Here is a 21,903-nt window from a genome sequence, read left to right as displayed (position 1 = left end):
GCTGAGAGTGTGATAGTCCTGTATGCTGAGTGCTGAGAGTGTGATAGTCCTGTATGCTGAGAGTGTGATAGTCCTGTATGCTGAGAGTGTGGTAGTCCTGTATGCAGAGAGTGTGATAGTCCTGTATGCTGAGTGTGCTGAGAGTGTGATAGTCCTGTATGCTGAGAGTGTGATAGTCCTGTATGCTGAGAGTGTGATAGTCCTGTATGCTGAGAGTGTGATAGTCCTGTATGCTGAGCGTGTGATAGTCCTGTAAGCTGAAAGTGTGGTAGTCCTGCCATTAGTAGTGCTCATGCATTTTTTAAGATGTCAAAGTGGCACAAGCTGGAGGAAACCAGGTTATGGTTTTAATAGAGGTGATTGTATCTTGTCAAATCTCTCACTGTTTGAGGAGCTGTTGTGGTTAATCTGGTCACTATTTCACAGAACAATGTCACAGCCCTTTTCCTGTTTGAGCGACCGTGTCACTTCTTGTAAGTCCTGTTTAAGATGAAAGACTGAACGTTGAACGTTGAGCGCTGCTGTTAGCCCTCTCAGTCTCACTTTCTGCTTACTAAAACCAGTCTTAACACTTAGCTAGCCGTTGTGAAAGTGGCACACACACACACACACACACACACACACACACACACACACACACACACACACACACACACACACACACACACACACACACACACACACACACACACACACACACACACACACACACACACACACACACACACACACACACACACACACACACACACACACACACTCCTTGATCTTTTACCCAAATCTGTTACTTAACCTTATTTGACAGGAACGACACAAGTCAGATGGCGAGCACAGTGCTAACAGTCCAGATACCTAACAGGACACAGATCCAATAGTCATGCTCAGAAGAAGCCTATCATTGTGCCATAACTGTTTCATGTTCACATACCCTTTTGCAAAGTCCTATGACATGTAATAATGACCATAAGGCGATCAATTATCAAGAATAAAAGCAGAAGAAATACCAAGACATTTAACTGCCTGACTTTGCCTATAAATGTTTTTGAGGTTATCAAAAGTCGGGTTACATTTGTCAGTGCACCAAAGTGAAAGTAGTGCACGTCTTTGTTATTGACTGCTCTGTAATAGCAGGAAATCAACCTACTGTTTGAGAACGGTAAGAAACATACCCAGGGGATCTCTCCCTCTCCTCTCCACCCTACCCATCTTGGTGGCACTTTTACCTCACATCGCCAGTAATTGCCACCTCATTTGTCAGCATACGGGAGAAGATTCTGAGGGAGCGGAGGCTTTGCAGGCTCAGCTGATCGTTGGCTGCTGCTCTTAACATACAGTACAGAAGACAGGAGTAGGGTGTGCAACTCATAGTGCTCTTTCAGATGAGGTCCTCACAGCCGTTGAACAGAAGTTGTGGTAAGGGATATAGGGTTGGAAGAACATAGTAATAGATACTAACGTACATAATAGGTGGGCGAGAGGAAACAACCTCTTCAGTTCATGTCCTGACCTTAAGAGACCAATTAGGCAGTACAGTACATCATAGAGGTTTCCTCTTTGCTACTGAGGTGGAACTTCTCCTCAAGAACACACGATGAAGGCTCAATGACACTCAACAACACTGACGCTTGAAATGATTCACTCAAGCTTCTTGCAGTTGTAGCTTGTTTTTGAAGAAGAAAAAAAGATGTGGAATCTAAATGGTTAGGGTGTAGCTAACAGAGTCTGGGGCTTGTTCAAAATACCTCCTACGAAGATCTCTACATTATTACAATTCATACAGCCAAGTACTTGGAGAGTTTAGAGTTGGTTTGTGTCTCGGTGTGCTGAGACTGATATCTAGGGTAAAACCATTAATCGTCTTTACCACCCTCGATAATTAGCACTGTAGAAATAACAGCTCAGCAAACAGTGAAATTATACCTGTGGTAGGGAGCAGAGTAAATACCTGTTTAGCTGCCAGCAAATGCATTTATTAGACTGTCGCCAGTAAATAAGAGGCCTGTCTCGTTTTTTGATGTGTGGCTCTTTGGGGATTCCACCTCCTCTGAAATAGGTCTGTTATGATTGCTAATAGAGAACAAAGGTAACAATGAATCTGAGACGTTTTGATGACATGCTGCAACCAGTTTTGGTAAAAGGTCTTTGTCTTAATAGGGATTGTTTACACATTCCAGGGCTCAGTGTCAAAAATGTAAAAAGGCCTGACAATTACAGACATACCACCCTGGATGCGTGCTTGTATGCAACTGCAGTTACAGCACATTTTGCCATGATCTGAGACTCCTTTAAAAAGGGGATATGTTGCCCCAGCATGTTGAAAAAAATATTTTGGCATATGCTTTGCATACTGTTGATCCAGATTCCTTGGCTTAACGATAAAAGCTTGCATTGTTTCTGGTCCTCACAATCAGCACTGTTCGGTTGTATGGGGAGTCTGTCTTTCCACAGAGATAAATAACCAAAGTCTGTCATGTCGATTCTGTCACGGTTTGGCAAAATGACATTTCTGTAAAAAATATTGAATTGTTTGCATGCTTCTCGGCACCATAACAAACACAATTTAAAATGCATGTTGACTGATACCTTGAACTTTTTATAATTCAAATCACCTTATTTCAGGCCCAACATATGTTTTGATTTCTTGAAAAATGTGATTGTGTTTTATTTTTATGCTTGTCATTATCCGATCTGTGTAGGTTTTCCTGAATCCTTTGTTCAGATAATGCAACAAAAAAGGAACCGAGTGCTTTGGTGAAATTTGCCTCCTGCTAAGATCAGGTTGTTAATACCCACCCACATACTCCGATGAAACATTTTCAACCGATACTGTATTCTCTTGTACACACAAACACAACCTCAACCATCCCCTTGTCAAATGTTTTGTACAGTGGTGGATGATGCATCCTTTGACTGCAGATTAAATGTGCAGAGGAAAATATGTAGATAAAACTGCATTGACAAGTTTGCATTCCTTATCCAATGCTCCCACCCAGGCCTATGGAATGGTTTGCTCAGTAGCCTTTCTGTGTACTGGGCATAGTAAACATTTGTATCACCTGCCCACATTCACTTAACCCTCTTAAGAGTTCTCCTGCACCAACCATAGTTTTGTCCTTTCGCATATCCTCCACAGCAGAGTATATGGCATCCTTTGCAACATCTTTAGCCTCCCCCTCACTGTGTAGCTTAACAACAAAGTGTGGACAAAGCCATCTTCAGTGTTGCTTTCCGAAACACACAACCCTGTCTCTCTAGCTATTAATTGTTGATGTGTTGCAATCCACGAGGCAGAAATTAGAGTTCTAATTATTCAGTCATGTGATGAGCACTGGCCCTGCAACCAGTGACAGAAAAGTCATTTCCAAGGCCCTGAAACTGATGCTAGTTGATTGTTCTGTGACTAATTTGTTTTATAATTCGATAAAAGTGAAGGGGGATCAACAAGCCGATACAGGGTCCTCTCACCAGCCTTGGGGACACAATCATTTGTTTTGAATCATTAATAAAGATTCCTGTGGGCAGACTAAAACGAGGCCAGCTCTGGCCCTGTGTTAATCATTGCCCGGTCGTCGTCGTGGCACCACTGTCGCTACGGCTGCTGTGGCTCGGGACAGTGTTCTTGACCTTATGATGCATATAGGCCCAGACAGACACAGAGCCGAGACCAGCTCACTCTCGGATACTGAGAAACCTGTGTTTCCGTGTGTGGGGGGACAGTGCACACCACACATCGTCCTAGCGGTGGGCGTCAGAGGTCCGTTCCTGTGAGGCAAAATAGTATATTTTGCAAAAGCGTGCGGCTTCTCAAAATCGCCACCGTCTCATTTCTCTTACTCTTTGATGCCGGCGTCTACGTCTTGACGCATACTGTGAGGCCTGTTCAGAGGAAAGTGGAAAGGTCTTCCAGTAAGTGGGCGGGGGCGTCGTCCGGTTCTACTTTGGACATTGGTGTTCATTTGAATCTCACTCTCCTTCTCCGACGATGACACAACACTGCCAAATCAGAAACCTTCTTTCACTTTTAATTCAAAAGCATACTGACTATGAGGGTCTAATAGAGAGCCTACAACTCGTTCAGTTGAAAGAACACTAGCCAGGTCGCAATTGTAAATGAGAACTTGTTCTCAACTTGCCTACCTGGTTAAATAAAGGTGAAAAAAAAATACAAAATAAATTGCTGATATGAAATATCTTGCACATTCAGGTTCACTGCTTAATGACTGAGTACTCAAAGGATCTGTCTGTTTCTCACTAATGTCTTTTTAGTAATAGTTTATTTGTATATGTGGCACGCCATGCAGTACTGCTGGAAATGTCCCTTCAATTAAAACAATTTGCACCGGACATTATCCTCTTCAAGTTTTCATGTGACCTTGGTAATTGGTTTGCTGTCTACACACTCTCAAGGCAAACACATTCTTGCAAATACCTACTACTGTATAAACAATACCTCATTAGTGGAGAGGGAATTTGTGCATGTACTATAATAATGTTTTGACACATTCACACCAATATTAATAATACACAGATGATTGAATTCCTCATTGGCTTACTAGTGCCTTCTTATTGTGTGTGCTTTCATATTTCCCAGATCCTACACAGCAAACTGAGGTCTGCACTGACAGCATTACCCCATGCTGTTAGTATTCACACGCTGCTAAGACGCAGACAGACTCAATTGTATTAGATAATCCAAATAATCATATTAATGCCCATTAAAGTGGTGAGCATGAAGACATCACAACACCTACATACTGTGTGTGATGACGCGTTCGGCGTCTGGGACAACAAGGAAGCCGCGTCGTCCGAGACATTGCAGCGTTCGCTCATGCCACTTTCTTTCGCAGGATCTTAACATGTTAAAGAGTCGATTATAAACGGGTCGTTAAAACTGACCTCGTACTTCATTTCTCTCCATTGTTTAACAAGGGACTTCATGAATATTTGATGTGATGGTATAGTGAGGGTCAAAGAAGGGACTACAATATGGCAATAGCTGTAAGGTTATATAATATGGTGGTGCAAAAGATGGCAAAGCTGACAGCACACTAGAAGGGATCATGAGTAGGTGTTGCAAAATATTGTAACTAAATCATATGGCTCAAGTATTACACTGTTTAACAGAGGTATATCTTTAAAGACATTCATTGTGTTGACATCGTATATTTTATTGAAGATGTGCATGTCAAACCACTGCTTCATAATAAGGAGCTCAGCTATAACATCACCCATCTCTTACAAACATGTAATAACAGATATGCCTTGGCCCTGGTAAATCTATCACAATAGTGTGTTTGTAATCAGCTGGTATTGATAGAGGCCTTTCAGTGTGAAAAATATTTTTTTCTCTCTGATACAAAAACCTATATGTTAATTGATAATCAGTACTGTTGATTCAGTGGTGCAGTCAGTGCAAATCTGTGCCCTTCTGGATGTCAGAGGGTTTTCACAGCCATGTTTGTGCCAACGTCGCTGGCAGTGGCAGCACCTGTTAGCAGTGCCAGAACCTGGCTGGCAGGGTTATCAATGCTCTCTGATGGTCTCCCACAATCACAGTGGAAATGACAGCGGCTGCTTGCGTCACGGCAGATAACAATTTGCCCGACTACAGCTCGCATTCGCTGTTATTTCTATCTCCATGCCCACTCTGACAGATATGAAAACGTACACCCAACCAAATGTACAGAAAGTGTCATGTGTTGTCTCGCAAAACGATTGTGATAATAAACATTTGATGTATTTGGCTTTGAATATTCCCAATGTGTTAAATAAAACCTTGACCCTGCTATTACAGGTGATATCAGGTGAAATGAGCAACGGAACTCACCCAAAAACATTGATAGTTGTTCTTGTACATTTTACTACATCACCAGAAGTAACACTGTAATAACATAGTAATAGCCCCAGAATATCGCTTTGTCCTTTTCATCTCTATTATCATGCACCTTACTTGATTAAAACAAAGTAATACTGCAGTACTCTGTTGATGAATGCAGTATGAATTGAGCAGTTTAGCCAGTTTTTACATCTCTGTACAACCCAACATTTTATAGATAGGCTACTAAGTTTATTGAATTGTGACATACACCTGACTAGTTTGAACCTCAGACAGTAAAGTTTTAACATTGGAGTATACAGTATGGGTTTCCGGTGACAGGCCACAGACATGGGACAGCATCACGTATCGGCAGCACAGACTCACTGCTTTGAAAGTGACTGACATTCAGCTAGGTGTTGTTGTTTACTCAAGGCAGTGTTCTACCTCAACTTGATACCGCTGAATCTTACCTTGCTTCATTTTGAATACAGTGACTCGGGTGCTCTTTCTATCAAAAAACATCAAACACTCACATTTGTATACGATAAAGAGGTCATCTGCTGGGTCAATCCTTACAAATCTTGAACACCATAAAGTAACACCTTCTTGGCTTAAAACGCCGTAAACAGGTATTAACTAAGAGTTTCCCTGAGCTCAAGATGTCCCATCTCTAGGAATCATTTCTCAGGAATTTAAGAGAAACCCTCTTTTGAAGAGTTTTTTATGACAAATCTTTTCCCCTCAGATATCTCCTTCTGCTCGCCTCTATGTGTGTTATTGACAAAACAACAGGTTTTTTTGCGTGGGAGGAGATTTATGATTTGGCTTAACATTTCTGGGAGCTATAGGCCTTACCATGGTTTATGACTAAAATACTACAATATATATACACAACATTTTGTTTCTATATGCAGCATTTCCTCTGTGTTTTACCAAAGAGGTAGGCAATCACTGCATATTTAGAGTTTGTGTTTATGGTTTGCAAGGTATTAATGCATCCTGTTTTGGCTGGTTTCCTTTTTAGCTTTTTTTTCTGAGTCCTGAATGACTTGTTTTCATGTTGTGTTGACAACATGCCTGATATACTGTACCTAATATCTTGGTCTGTCTCTGAAAGTATTTGCACCCACATTTGTTTTTGTTTATTGTCCCCTGCTGACAATCTTTTCATGTAGAATAGTATTTTATCTCAGGGTATGCAGGATAACTGTAATGATGTACATTCTTTGATTCTGTGTGACAATTGATGTTATCTCTACGTTGTTTGTACAGACACATGTTTTATAGCAGTTCTGTGCTGTGCACATTCCCATTTGAGCGAGAATAATTGTGTTGTGATGTATATAGTAATAGACAGCAACATTGCTTTCCGTCATAGACAATACTTTGTTCAACAGAAGTTGTAAGGCACCTACCTTGACAGTGATGTCCTTGAAGTGCGCCTCTAGGGTCTTGGGAAGGTCGCACTCTCTCCCAGTCCCCCCTCTCTCCCGTGCAAGGTTAGGACAGTGTCATATTTGTGGTCAGGGAAAGTCAGTACCGTAATCCAATCTTTTTAGTAGTAGAGGTTTGGCTATGCTCTCTATTGCGTTGTCACCCGTGTAGGGCTGCCCGTAGCATGTGTGCAATGAATGCACTGTGTACATAACCTATTTTAGAAAGGCACCAGAACAGCTTTTGCTCACCACTCTCTACTTCTATGATGTGTGCTGTAGCAGTAAGACATATTCAGCCTGTGAGACACCTCTAAGTGATATGCAAACACAGTTAACAGGCTTGTGTTCACACCTAACAGATTGAATCTCTTTTCAATAATCCTAATATCAGATTCTGGCATTATTATTGTAGGCTATTATTCATCTCTATTATGGGAAAAGTTCAGGAAAATAATAGTAACCATGTAATAAACAAACAGCCTATTATTATTCGGGATACCAATTTTGTTTGTTTGTTTATTTATTTGTATGCACAATAAGAATAGCTTACGGGTCGAGTAGGCTACTCAGGACTGACGTAGATCAATAGCCAAAACGGCATGGGAGTTATTCTATTGTGCTCTCTCAGATAGCATTTCAGTGATGTCCGGTTTATATCGGCCTATTTTAACAATTTCCACATGGTCCTCCTGTAGCCTATATAATGTCCATTCGCATAGCATCTCGAATATGTATAGCCTATGCGCGCCTCTGTGTACGTGTATGTGCATGTGTGTGTGTGTGTGTGTGTGTTATTCAGTAATAAATGCAGAACCGCCTCACTCTAATCAAGCTGATTAAAAATTCCTGCGCGCACAGCCGGAAATCGCACCATCCTCTGTTTTCTTTGCACTTTTTACTTTATTTTAGGTTCTACACTCCGCCAGGACATCGGCTGTCGCGAGTGGCTGCCTTCAACACTCGACATGCGGGTTAAATCGTCTTGTTTTAGGGGTATTTTCTTTTGAAATGAGGAGGAGAAAGGGAAAGCACAGGCAGCACCAGCAAGGGGAGTGATGAGTCAATACAACTCATAATTTAATGGGGACACAGAAGGGGAAAGCGAGAAAGAAAGAAGAGCTCCCGTCCGGACGCAAATCAAACCAACAGAAAGAACACATATCGCAAGCAGCTGTTATGCATCCATAGCAAGCCTTAACTCGACATTGGAAAGTAAATCGCACTTTTTAACATGGGTGTGCATATCGTTGCGCCATCGTCTCTACATGCGATAGGAGATCATTGTCGATAAAAAAAAATCTAGAGAAGCCGAATTGATTGAATACACGTTATTTTTGTATGCGTTTATACATCAGGATTGTTCGGCGACTGGTAGAAATAACAGATTTCAGCACTGCTTAACACTATCCGATGTTCTATTCACGACTGACTGATAATCGTGGTGAATACGTTGTGTTAACTCGTTGCACTTGTAACCGATGGACTATGCTCGAGACAGTTATCCAGTTGATTGTATCAGGTGTTATTTTCCTCCGCTACTTCTAATAAGACGTAAGAATTACTATTTTTCCAGTGAGCAAATAATTCGATTTATTTAGGCTATACTGTACAGACTTAATTCACTACCAATGTTATCGTATCCCAGTCTGTCTCGACGTCTTCTTTTATATAGATGTGGGTTGCTCTTTTGTATATCAACCTTTCATCTCTCAAAAGAAGAACACATTTCGGTAGAGGACCTATCATTTAAACCTAGAAAGCATCAGACATTGAAGTTTTCTTTCCCTTGACAAAACTTGAAGAAGGCATCGTTCACCAAGACTGCATTATATGCTTTCGAGTTTTGAAGTGCTGAGTTTCAGGTTGGTTTGTCCTAAATGTAACTTAACTTGTGTTTTGCACTCTTGCTTGTCTTTTTTAAAGGTCATTCAGAAATCCTGCCCTGGACCCCCACCATATCCGGGTCTGGATTCTGTTGCCCCCCCTATTTAAACAATTAGTTGCTTCATTGCATATCATGAATGAGATAGTTCATGATCATTTCTGTTCTGGTGGGAAGGTGGCGGTACATTATTTTGACCTGTTCAGTTTTTGTTGAAATATTTTTTTTAACGTTCTATTGCACAATGTAAACACTGTATAATAACCCAACGGAATGTAGCCTTGTTTTTTTATTTTAAAAAATAATAACACCATAACAGATACTTATTCAAATGTTGCTAAGCAAGTGGTGTGTATTAGGTGTTTAACCCTGTCATTCAGTTGTGGAGAGACTGTCAAGGTGTTGATTGTGTGCTTCCTGCAGTCGGTGGCTGTGTATGCCGGCGGCAGGTAGCCTAGTGGTTGGAGTGTTGGGCCAGTAACCAAAAGGTTGCTTTATCGAATCCCCAAGCTGACAAAGTAAAAATCTGTCATTCTGCCCCTGAACAAGGCAGTTAACCCACTGTTCCCTGGTAGGTTGTCTTTGTAGATAAGAACTCGTTCTTAACTCACTTGTCTGGTTGAATAAAAATGTAAATGTGTTTTCAATAATCAGGTGTTTCTGGCATGTCAGACTTCACCTTATCCTCTGTCCATTCTTTTTTCTGATTGCACTTTTAATTTCTGATAGGTTCAAAGGTATAAAAAGTCAGCATTCTTTCCAATGGTACTGCTTTCATTTAGTTTTACCTCACATTTTGTAGTCTTCTCTTAAATTTAAAGAGACCTCCCACACAATTCTTCTTCCTCATATCATGTCCTGTCTAGGCACATGTGATACAACTCTGTCATAACAATGTTCTTCAGGTCCTTTGCCTTTTCATGCTTTTTTCCCATAAAACCTGTCTGGTAGGGGGGGGGGGGGGGGGGGAGTGCTGAAAGTGACTCAGGCTGAATATGTTTAGCTCTACTCTCTCAGCCTTCACTTCACTGTTTCAAGGCTTGTGGGCTTGTGCTGTGAACTGCAGTAATCATCAGAGTGGAATCTTTCTGCAAATTAATGTGTTTGCACAAAAATGTGCTTGTTTGCCCACCATATGGGAATCCGTAGTGGGACAGACATACATAATACATGCTCTGAAAAATGGGAACATTACGATGGCACGAAACATTGTGAGTGCCAAGTAATGAAAGCACAGAATTGGCAGTTATTGTTGTAACTGTTATGTTTTTCATGTGCTTTTTCCCATAGATAGATGTTCATGTTGACAAGTTATCACCCTCTTTTTTCTAACCTTTTCAAAGTCCAAACAATCAACCCTAAAAAGATCATTTGGCATACTTCATATCATGCATTTGAATATGATGTGCTTACTGTGTGAAGGACTTACATGTCCATGAAACCCCCTAATGTTCTGCCAGCTACTGAACACCCAGACTGTCCCTATCTTATCTCCTCCCAGGTGATAGTGAGCAGAGGTGCTGAGAATGATGGACCATCTCAGCGAGGCGTGCCTGGGGAAGGAGAACTGTGACCTGGTCAACAGCATGGGTGACCGCGACTCCAAGGCCCCCCCAGCCAAGCTGGCCCGGCTGGAACAGAACGGCAGCCCCCTGGGCAGGGCCCGCTTGGGCAGCACGGGGGCCAAGCTGGCCGGGGTACCCTACAAACCCTCGGGACACCTCCTCAAGAACTGCCACAAGAGGGGTGAGTGACACTGGTCAGGGTGATGTGTGTTTATGTGTGTAGGTGTGTGAGATAGCAAAATATTTAGTCTCAGACACTTCAAAAGGATCCTCAGTACAAGTAGGCCCAAATTATGGCCTGTGTGTGTTTGGCAAGATGGGAGAGAGGTGGAATGTTTTAAGTGTGTGTGTGTGCTGTCTGTATTTACAATTATAATGTCTTCATGGTTCACAAGTGTCATGGTTTTGTTTCCATCTTCCTGCGCAAACCGATTTAAATTTCCCTTAGTCATCTGCACACACCCACACTTAGGCCTATCTACGAAGACCCATTGTTCATACTGAGGCCGTTTGAGAATTATTACTGTGTTATTCTGCATAGCACTGCATCACTGTTTCTCTCCTGTTGTTGTTTATTATAGAGAATGTAGGTCCCCCACTTAAGGGGCCTTTATTTTGAGATGATGAAATAGCTTTCTTATATAACTACTGGCCTGATCATTTCATGAATAATGTTATTATTTTATGAATTTTTGGGGCTAGATACGAGAATTTAGACCTGCAGATTTTCATGAGTTTATTATAACGGTTGGCCGTTATGTATCATCTGTTTGTTCAGTTGTGTTTGTGGGGACTTTGGAACCAAAGAATGTTGCGTTGAGTGTCTTGATGCGCTGTTACTCGTAGTTGGTTTCTGTCTCATCTGTTGCAAAACACCAGCTGAGAAAGTTCAATTTTCCTCCCCAATCATCATCCTCAGGCCGGCCCTACATCACTCTGGCCTCGCGTTTTTCAGAACGTTCCAGCATATTTTTAGCCTTTTTCGAGAGGGAATTGTGAAATTTATAGAAGCGTCTGTTGCTAAAGTTTCGCATGGCCACAGTGGGCATTGTTTGAGCTGAATAATATTTACCATGGGCTTTTCTCCGTTCCATGAAAACAAAGGCTGTATTGATACCCAAATGAACCTACATAGCAGTCTTTATTGTTAGATCTCTATCTATTAAAATCAGGGAGAGAAGCAGGGTTTCAGCACATTCCCTGGCACCTGCTGGTGATTACCCCGTTTATTGATTGTTTGTCAGAGATGTTTGCATCTTCAGGATGCCGGACATTAGAAATATTGTTCATTGCAAATGCTCAAACTCCATGAATAATGTGCTGCATATCATCACCACTGAAGGCTATAGAGGAACATTTTAACCAAAAAAGTGATGATGCATCCGAAACTTAAGTCACCGAAACATCAAAAGCTGTTTTTAACCCAAATAGTATAATTTGAAATTTGTACAGTGCAACGTCTTTGGACAAGGATTCCTCATTTTCTACCTAATAGCAGTGCAGTGTTTACATAGACTAGTAAACCTCAGGGCGCACTGGAGTGTTGGGATTTGGAGCGGTGCATCATGGGAAGGTGATATGGGGTTGACAGCAGAGGCAGAAGCAGTCTAATGTGATTTGAACTCCTTGACAATGTATCAATAGATCTCAGTCAAAAAGTGGTTAAAAGCAGAGATCGGCCAAGATTCATCAAATAAAATAAAATAAAATGTATTTATATAGCCCTTCGTACATCAGCTGATATCTGAAAGAGCTGTACAGAAACCCAGCCTAAAACCCCAAACAGCAAGCAATGCAGGTGTAGAAGCACGGTGGCTAGGAAAAACTCCCTAGAAAGGCCAAAACCTAGGAAGAAACCTAGAGAGGAACCAGGCTATGTGGGGTGGCCAATCCTCTTCTGGCTGTGCCGGGTGGAGATTATAACAGAACATGGCCAAGATGTTCAAATGTTCATAAATGACCAGCATGGTCCAATAATAATAAGGCAGAACAGTTGAAACTGGAGCAGCAGCACGGCCAGGTGGACTGGGGACAGCAAAGAGTCATCATGTCAGGTAGTCCTGAGGCATGGTCCTAGGGCTCAGGTCCTCCAAGAGAGAGAAAGAAAGAAAGAGAGAATTAGGGAGAGCACACTTAAATTCACACAGGACACCAAATAGGACAGGAGAAGTACTCCAGATATAACAAACTGACCCTAGCCCCCCGACACATAAACTACTGCAGCATAAATACTGGAGGCTGAGACAGGAGGGGTCAGGAGACACTGTGGCCCCATCCGAGGACACCCCCGGACAGGGCCAAACAGGAAGGATATAACCCCACCCACTTTGCCAAAGCACAGCCCCCACACCACCAATTTACCATCCTGAGACAAGGCCGAGTATAGCCCACAAAGATCATCTGAACAACATTCAATTTATTTAGACTTTAGTTAAAATCAAATAATGTTATCATTAATATTGACTAAGGACATTGAAATCATTACTCTAATCATGATGTCATTGATCATATTTGAATAACTAAAATCACAGTACCATCACATCTACTACCGCTACCACTACCAGTTCTATCAATGTGAATAAGGCTAATATGGAAATTCTATTCTATATAAATTCTAAAAACAATACAATATTTATCATTGTGCTGTCACTGATACGAATGGCACTGACATTCATTCATTCATGAATAGAGGTAGTCTGACTGTATCAGCTGTGTCTAAATGTAATATTAATCCCCCCCATTGAAGGTCACCATTTGTCATGTCTGAGCCCCTGCTGTGTTGTCTGTGTCTCTCCAGGCAACATGCTCCCTGTGTTCTGCGTGGTGGAGCATTACGAGAGCCCCATCGAGTTTGACAGCAAGGAGGAGCACGCCGAGTTTGTGCTGGTCAGGAAAGACATGCTGTTCAACCAGCTCATCGAGATGGCCCTTCTGTCACTGGGCTACTCGCACAGCTCGGCGGCACAGGCGAAAGGTAGGACTGGCACAAGCTCCCACTCTATTGATGACCCGCTCACACACACATACACACACACGCAGATACACACACATACAGTTGAAGTCGGAAGTTTACATACACTTAGGCTGGAGTCATAAAAACTTGTTTTTCAACCACTCCACAAATGTCTTGTTAACAAACTATAGTTTTGGCAAGTCGGTTAGGACATCTACTTTGTGCATGACACAAGTCATTTTCCCAGCAATTATTTACAGACAGATTATTTCACGTATAATTCACTGTATCACAATTCCAGTGTGTCAAAGTTTACATACACTAAGTTGACTTTGCCTTTAAACAGCTGGGAAAATTCCAGAAAATTTCAGAGCAATTTCCAAACACGTGAAGGTACCACGTTCATCTGTACAAACAATAGTATGCAAGTATAAACACCATGGGAGCACGCAGCCGTCATACCGCTCAGGAATGAAGACGCGTTCGATCTCCTAGAGATGAACGTACTTTGGTGCGAAAAGTGCAAATCAATCCCAGAACAACAGCAAAGGACCTTGTGAAGATGCTGGAGGAAACATGTACAAAATAATCTATATCCACAGTAAAACAATTCCTATATCAACATAACCTGAAAGGTCGCTCAACAAGGAAGAAGCCACTGTTCCATAACCGCCATAAAAAAGACAGTCTACGGTTTGCAACTGCACATGGGGACAAAGATCGTAATTTTTGGAGAAATGTCCTCTGGTCTGATGAAACAAAAATAGAACTGTTTGGTCATAATGACCATCGTTATGTTTGGAGGAAAAAGGAGGAGGCTTGCAAGCCAAAGAACTGAAAAAGCATTTGCAAGTAAGGAGGCCTACAAACCTGACTCAGTTACACCAGCTCTATCAGGAGGAATGGGCCACAATTCACCCAAATTATTTTGGGAAGCTTGTGGAAGGCTACCCGAAAAGTTTGACCCAAATTAAACAATTTAAAGGCAATGCTACCAAATACTAATTGAGTGTATGTAAACTTCTGACCCACTGGGAATGTGATGAAAGAAATAAAAGCTGAAATAAATAATTCTCTCTACTATTATTCTGACATTTCACATTCTTAAAATAAAGTAGTGATCATAACTGACCTAAAACAGGGCATTTTTACTTGGATTAAATGTCAGGAATTTGTGAAAACGGAATTTAAATGTATTTGGCTAAGGTGTATGTAAACTTCCGTCTTCAACTGTATACACACACATATAAACTCAGGCACATGCCGCTCCACAAATTATAGAACTGGCCCTGCTATGATTTGGCTTCTCCCATAACTTACCCCACACACACTGCCCCCCTTCTATCCATCCATCCACCCACACACACATGGCAGGGTAGACTAGTGGTTAGAGCGTTGGACTAGTAACCAAAAGGTTGCAAGTTCGAATCCCTGAGCTGACAAGGTACAAATCTGTCATTCTGCCCCTGAACAGGCAGTTAACCCACTGTTCCTAGGCCATCATTGAAAATAATAATTTGTTCTTAACTGACTTGCCTAGTAAAATAAAGGTAAAATTTAAAAAATAAAATAAAACACGCACACACTGCCCACTCTCCACACACACACACACAACTGCCTTAGCTATCCAGGCCTCCGATAGTTTCCCAGCTGATCTGAAGGCTCAGTAACGTAGGCTGACATTGATCCCAGACAGAGGATGTAACTACATGCCTCTCAGGAGTTCTCAGGGCCTCTCTGCTCTGTAAACCTCTAGCTAGAACACTCAGTGGGAGTGAAAGTGGAACCTGTTGCAGCTGACTGCAACTCTAACACACAGACCTGGGCTACTTCCAGGTGCCTCTGCCCTTTATTACAGGCAGGTCTATCATACAGCAACACAGTTGACCAAAATACCCCACAATCTCTGTAGTAGGACATAGTGTAGGCTCGGATGTTTTCATGCCATTTATTGGTGGTGGGAGGGGGGGGGCTTACTGGGAAAAGAGATGTCAACTTTAATGTGACCTTGCTGGGAAAATATAGAATCAGTCAATTATTATAAATGTTTATCTGTATGTGTCTAAACGTGAGAAACATAACATTTACCATTTGATTGTGTTTGTGTTTCTCTTCCCATTGCAGGTCTCATTCAGGTGGGCAAGTGGAACCCGGTCCCACTGTCCTACGTGACGGACGCCCCGGACGCCACCGTGGCAGACATGCTGCAGGACGTGTACCATGTGGTCACGCTGAAAATTCAGCTGCACAGGTCAGTCTCCGCCCTGTTGCCCAATCAACCCACCCACACAACCACCCACCTAACCAACCACCCACCCAATGCCAGTCCAGTGAAGTACCCAACCACACCACCCTCCTGACCCCACCACCCACCTATGCCAGTCTAGTGTGGCATGCGTACCTAGTTAACTTGGGTTAAACACCCAACACTTAGGCCTACCATTTGCTTTCTATGCTTCCACACTAGCTCAAATTAGCATAATAGCCACATACCTTGCAGCAGCCATAACAGCAAAGACATACCTGGAATCCAGCCATACACCTGGTAGTGATGGATGGGCTGAACATAGCAATGGTAGCTATCCAGTCCATACAAAAACCATGCATGGCAGTCAGGTTTGCTCATAGCACCTACTGTAAAACTGTACTCACCATTTATGTTGACCACAGTCAGTAGCCACACCAACAAGATGTCATAGCATCCCTTCGAAGTTCAACGTGTTATGGATGAATGTTTATTTCTGATGCTTTCATTGTGTGTGGTTACAGGGTTTATTCCACATGGTTACAGGGTTTATTCCACATGGTTACAGGGTTTATTCCACATGTTTACAGGGTTTATTCCACATGGTTACAGGGTTTATTCCACATGGTTACAAGGTTAAAACAGAAACAACTCAAAGGTTAACAGTTTGGGCATTAATAGTTAAGGTTAGGGCTATGGTTTGGGGAAGGCTTAACCTTTTACTGCAGTGGGTTAAATCAGGGTCACAAGAGTGTCTTAAACAAATCTACTTTGAGTTTGCATCCCAATATTACACTTTATATACATCACATAAGACTGAAATATACCAAAACCGTTTGAAATAGATACACAGATTTTCGGCGTTAAAAAAAAGGTATGTTTATTAATTATGAAATTATGAAAAATATTTCTAGCATTCTACTTATGAGTCCACTATTGCAGGAAAGGGCTACAACAAAATAATAAAAAAAACTATACAATATTACCATCAGGTATCATCAGTATTCACAGTGTTCTCAAGGCTTTCTCTGGCTTTGTGAACTGCAGTAGCACAGTGGTCTAAGCTCCAGCTCCGATCATCATCAGTCCGCGCCCAGTGCTGGGCAATCTTTATTTTATATTTGTTTTGTGAGAGCCGAGGAAGGCATATATCGACGTTCTCAGGACATTTTGAAACATCCAAAATCGGCGTCTATTTCTAATGACCAACCTGGCCACACAACCCACACATACTGTTTACAGACCACATAGCAGCCACAGACTACACACACACACTGAGATTGGTACTGCTGGTGTAGAGGCCTGTGCCAGCTGCACACACTCAGCCCTACCCTCACTAGCTCACTGCTAATGCAACCCTCTGGGGGGCTGTTCACACACACACACACACACACACACACACACACACACACACACACACACACACACACACACACACACACACACACACACACACACACACACACACACACACACACACACACACACACACACACACACACACACACACACACACACACACACACACACACACACACACACACACACAGGTTGTTCTCCCTCCCTCCTTCTCTTTCCTCCCTTCCTCTGCACACACACCAGCCAGGACACAGAAGGTTGTGTTTATTTCCAGCAAGCTTGTGTGTCTGCATGGATAGCTGTCTGTCTCCACCACTCGCCCTCCTCTCTTTCCTCCCCTCTGTTCCTTTGCTTTCCCCAGAGGCTCTCTAGCTGCTACAGCCGTTTAAGGTGTTCTGGCAAAGCCTTAACCAGAGCCGTGTGTGTTGTGTGTGTGTGTGTTCGCCCTCTATCTTTGAATCCTCTAACTTCTACCAATCTACCTTCTGTTTATTATATATGCATTACACATATCAAAGTACCTATAACCTTTAAGACAATAGCAACCCCCACCACACACACATAAACTCAATAGACACCCATACCAACTGTGGAGTGTGCGGTTCACGTGTTTCTTTTGTCGTTGCCATAATTCAGGAATGCATGCAATGCGAACACGGCCATATGTCCCACACACGTGACGTCTGCGCATGCTTGATCACATGGAGAGATCCTTATCTGAAGCGAACGGGGCTCTCACTGGAGACCTGCTTGTTCTCTCTCGAATTCCCCCTCATTAAAAAGATCTGGTTTGAAAGGGGGGTCCACTTGTCTGTAAATAGAGTACATTCATCTGTATATCGCATAGACGCATACATTCTTTGTCTTTTTATCAAAAATGTGTGTTTTTACGTGTGGCATGTTGTTATTTCCTTTCCCCCCGCTGCAGAAATCTAGCCGGTAACACCTTAAATTGTTTCGCCGAGCACATCGAGCCAGGAAGGTAGAAGTAACATGAAATAATAGTCGCCACATGCAGCTGATGTATAATTCATGCATCAATACAGCAGATGTGTTGTATAAAGTAATTAACTAATCAGAACAATCAGGAGAGAGAGAGGGAAGGAGAGAGAGCGAGGGAAAAGGGAGGGAGGGAGGGAGAGAGAGAGAGCAATCTCCAGATGCATCTGCTTGATGCGCCAAATGAAATCTGTCTGTCTTGGAGGGGCGCTTGCAGCAGGAAAGCAAGGCCCTGTGCTCATCTCTCTCTCTCTCTCTCTCTCTCTCTTTCTCCCCCTGTTCTCTCCTGTTCTCTGCCCTCTTTTCTCTCCTTCTCTCTATTCCCCCTTCCCCTGTCTCAATCTCCCTGTTCTCTGTCCTCTCCCCCACTCTCATCCCTTTCTCTTTCTCTCTCCCCCTCTATCTCTTCTTCCTACCTCCTATCTCGTCTCACAGTTGTCCTAAACTGGAGGACCTGCCGCCAGAGCAGTGGACCCACTCTACAGTAAGAAATGCCCTCAAGGAGTTACTCAAAGACATGAACCAGAGCTCTCTGGCAAAAGAATGTCCCTTATCACAGGTGCTGGAGCCGTCCACAAACCCCCACTATTCCATTTGCCAAAGACTGCCAGTGTCCCTTTTTCAAATGCCCAGAGTTTGATAGAGTGGAACACGATGGAGAATTGCCATAGAAAATCCAAATCAATACCCATTGTCGTCCATATAGATGCACGCCCCCCCCCCCCTTCTTCTCTTCCTCCCTCATTTGCAGAAGCAGTACTGTTGATTGAATGCAGGGTTATTGTTGGGTAAACAATGGACCAACCCAGAATAATCTTGATTTTCCTCTTTATACGTCAGGCTAGAAATATGTTTTTTTAAAGTTTTTTTTTCTCTCTCACCATTATGTAATACACTCACTCTCTATTCAAGTAGCTTGACTCTATAGAATTTCAGCTTTCGTCATATTTCATAGCTCATAACAGAAGCTGTCCTGCAGGAAAGAAACAGACATATATTTATCACAGGAGCCGTCTGGGTCTGTGCGCTTACGATATAGAGTGTGTGTGTGAGCGCTTATGGTATGGAGTGTGTGTGTGTGGTCTTACGGTATGGAGTGTGTGTGTTATGGAGTGCGGTATTCAGTGGACTCTCCCCTCACCGAGGCTGCCGTATGGTCACCTAGAGGCCCGTGGTGTGTGTGTTTAGCCGGGCAGAGCGTGGTGATGATGTAAAGAGTCCCCCGGCGGTGTTCAGGCTGAGCCGAGCCGCCGCTCCCTCCCTCTCTCCCTCAGCCCGGTAATCACCCTGTTTACAGTCCATATGTGAACCACTCTCTGTGGTGCGGTCCAACCGCGCAGGCTCAGAGGATAGCATCGCAGCTCGATTTTACTCTGTTGTTCAGCCATTGTTATTTACTCATTGTAAGACGCTCTGAGTAAGTAAGAGTGTCTGTTTTACAGGCTAACTGAAATATGAAATTGTAGTTGAGATGTGCATTGTCAATCCCAAATATCATGTATGATATACTATAAGCAGCGATCCCTTTACTCGCATTGTAGGGGTTCACAGATGGCCGACTTCAAAATATCTGACATCTGTTACACAGTGGGTTCTGCATTGCTATACCCACAGAGAGGTGTGTTATTGCTTTTAATAGGTCTCTCTATAAGACTCATTTGGGCCATTGAGCCCAGTATTAGACCTGCGTGGCTACTGCTGTTTCTTATCAGTATTAAACTCTGGCTCAGGGTCTCTGATGAGAGTGCCTGAGGGGGATGTGATGGGCGGCAGGTGAGAAGCCACAGAGGCCGCAGCGCTCCTAAGGCTTCTGGGAAGCCAACAGCGCCCGGGAGAGGAAAGGGTGTATTCGGAGGCAGGGAAGATTGGCAGCTTTTATAGGATTAGTGTCTCCTTGATATTCAGGAGGGTAATCCTGGGGAGAGAAAGGTTAACAAACAGAGAATTTGGGGGAGAGAATGAACCCTACCTCAGAACAGGGCTCAAAGAGAGAAAGAAAGAGGGTGGGCCATCTTGAAAAAACGGCGCCTTTGTTCTGTGTCTTGTCAAACATTTAGTTAATTCTTTTGTGGCGGGGAGTCATGCTTTGTGTGTTTGGCCTACAAATGCCCTGAAGAGACTCCAACTCCAAGAGAGGGGAGGGGGGGCCGAGAGAAAAGAGACTGTGTTCACCACTGTCGCCATTGTTATTGTTCCCAGTGGAATATCATTTGACTGCGCTCAGATGGAGTTCCAATGTAATAGAGGAAAAGTAGAGGTCTCACTAAAAAGTTTGACTCCCGTCCACCCCAGGCTCCTCTGAAACTACGGCAACAAAAGAGGCCCCCCTCGCCACTCTGCCCCCCCTCCTTCGCCCACTGGGTGGCCCTGACAGAGCAGCTGTCCTGTTGCATAGCAGCAAAAAGCCATCAAATGCCATCTTTGTGAGTCTGGGCTCTGCTCTAAGGCTGCTAGTGGTTGAGGTAGCAGTAGGGCCTATTGGTGTGTATGTGTGCGTGTGTGTGCGAAGGCGTGCATACATGTGTGTGTGGGGAGGGGTGGGGATGCTTAACCCAATTGGTGTGGAATTGACTGTAATTCGTTTTTAGATGTTTGGGGGGGGCAAGATATTAGCCACAATCAAAGCTAAGGAACAAGAAAAGGGTGTGTGTACAGTGTCTTAGTTAGTTTATGTGTATGTGTGTGCATATGCTTGCAGGCCATGGCAGGGTTTTACCAACGTGTCTTTTTCATGCGTTTCTCTCCCATGACGGAAAGTGGAGTAGATAGTTGGGGCAGATAACATCCCTAAGCGACTTCCCGGGGGACACTGATAAGCTCCTGTGCTGTAGATGGCTATCACTTAAAGGGCCCAGGGCAGTCAGACGGCAGCATCCTGGTGCCACACAGTACCCACCACTACCTGTAGATGGCTATCACTTAAAGGGCCCAGGGCAGTCAGACGGCAGCATCCTGGTGCCACACAGTACCCACCACTACCTGTAGATGGCTATCACTTAAAGGGCCCAGGGCAGTCAGACGGCAGCATCCTGGTGCCACACAGTACCCACCACTACCTGTAGATGGCTATCACTTAAAGGGCCCAGGGCAGTCAGACGGCAGCATCCTGGTGCCACACAGTACCCACCACTACCTGTAGATGGCTATCACTTAAAGGGCCCAGGGCAGTCAGACGGCAGCATCCTGGTGTCACACAGTACCCACCACTACCTGTAGATGGCTGCTGGCTGGCAGAGGCTTTGTGGGCGCGATGTGGCGGTGGTTATCTGCACGACTTGGCAAATGTGTGTACCGTGTCTGTGCCTGCGTGTGTGTGTACCTGTCTGTGTGTGTGTGTGCCCCAGTGAGAGGGCGTGATGTATGGAGGGAGATGCCTGATTAATGAGGACCGTTTATTAGAACATCTGTGTCAAAGATGGAGGAACACAGGCAGTGTGTCTTGGGTGGGCCCTGCTATAGCTGGCTCTGCCTCACCCAGATACTGTAAATGCAACATGCTACGCCCACGGAATAGCTCCCATTATGCCACAATACGGACTATACTGTACTCACCAAAATAGTGCCTTCATATGGACTGGGTTCAGCTGTATATTGTACTGTATGTGCCATTTTCTGTTAACACTGTTGAAGATACCAATCCTCAATT

The 21,903-nt window shown here is 43.5% G+C and overlaps 1 protein-coding gene across 6 annotated transcripts in view; it reads left to right on the top strand.

Annotated features, from left to right (window-relative positions):
- LOC124005627 (DNA-binding protein SATB1-like) overlaps positions 1 to 21,903 on the top strand; it is a 55,937-nt gene that overhangs the window by 2,519 nt on the left and 31,515 nt on the right. For 4 of the 6 annotated variants that reach the window (XM_046315052.1, XM_046315054.1, XM_046315053.1 and 1 more), the window contains exons 2-5: positions 10,638 to 10,882; positions 13,499 to 13,675; positions 15,779 to 15,905; positions 18,693 to 18,816. In XM_046315052.1, coding sequence (XP_046171008.1) covers positions 10,663 to 10,882; positions 13,499 to 13,675; positions 15,779 to 15,905; positions 18,693 to 18,816 — 648 coding nt within the window. In that variant the 5' untranslated portion in view covers positions 10,638 to 10,662. Of the gene's footprint in view, positions 1 to 8,092; positions 9,117 to 10,637; positions 10,883 to 13,498; positions 13,676 to 15,778; positions 15,906 to 18,692; positions 18,817 to 21,903 lie in introns of those variants that run through there. The other 2 variants (XM_046315051.1, XM_046315055.1) reach the window with 2 other exon arrangements.

Source organism: Oncorhynchus gorbuscha, linkage group LG19, assembly GCF_021184085.1.
Source record: "Oncorhynchus gorbuscha isolate QuinsamMale2020 ecotype Even-year linkage group LG19, OgorEven_v1.0, whole genome shotgun sequence".
NCBI lineage: Eukaryota > Metazoa > Chordata > Actinopteri > Salmoniformes > Salmonidae > Oncorhynchus > Oncorhynchus gorbuscha.
The sequence above is the reverse complement of the archived record's forward strand: the minus strand, read 5'-3'. Positions and strand labels throughout refer to the sequence as shown.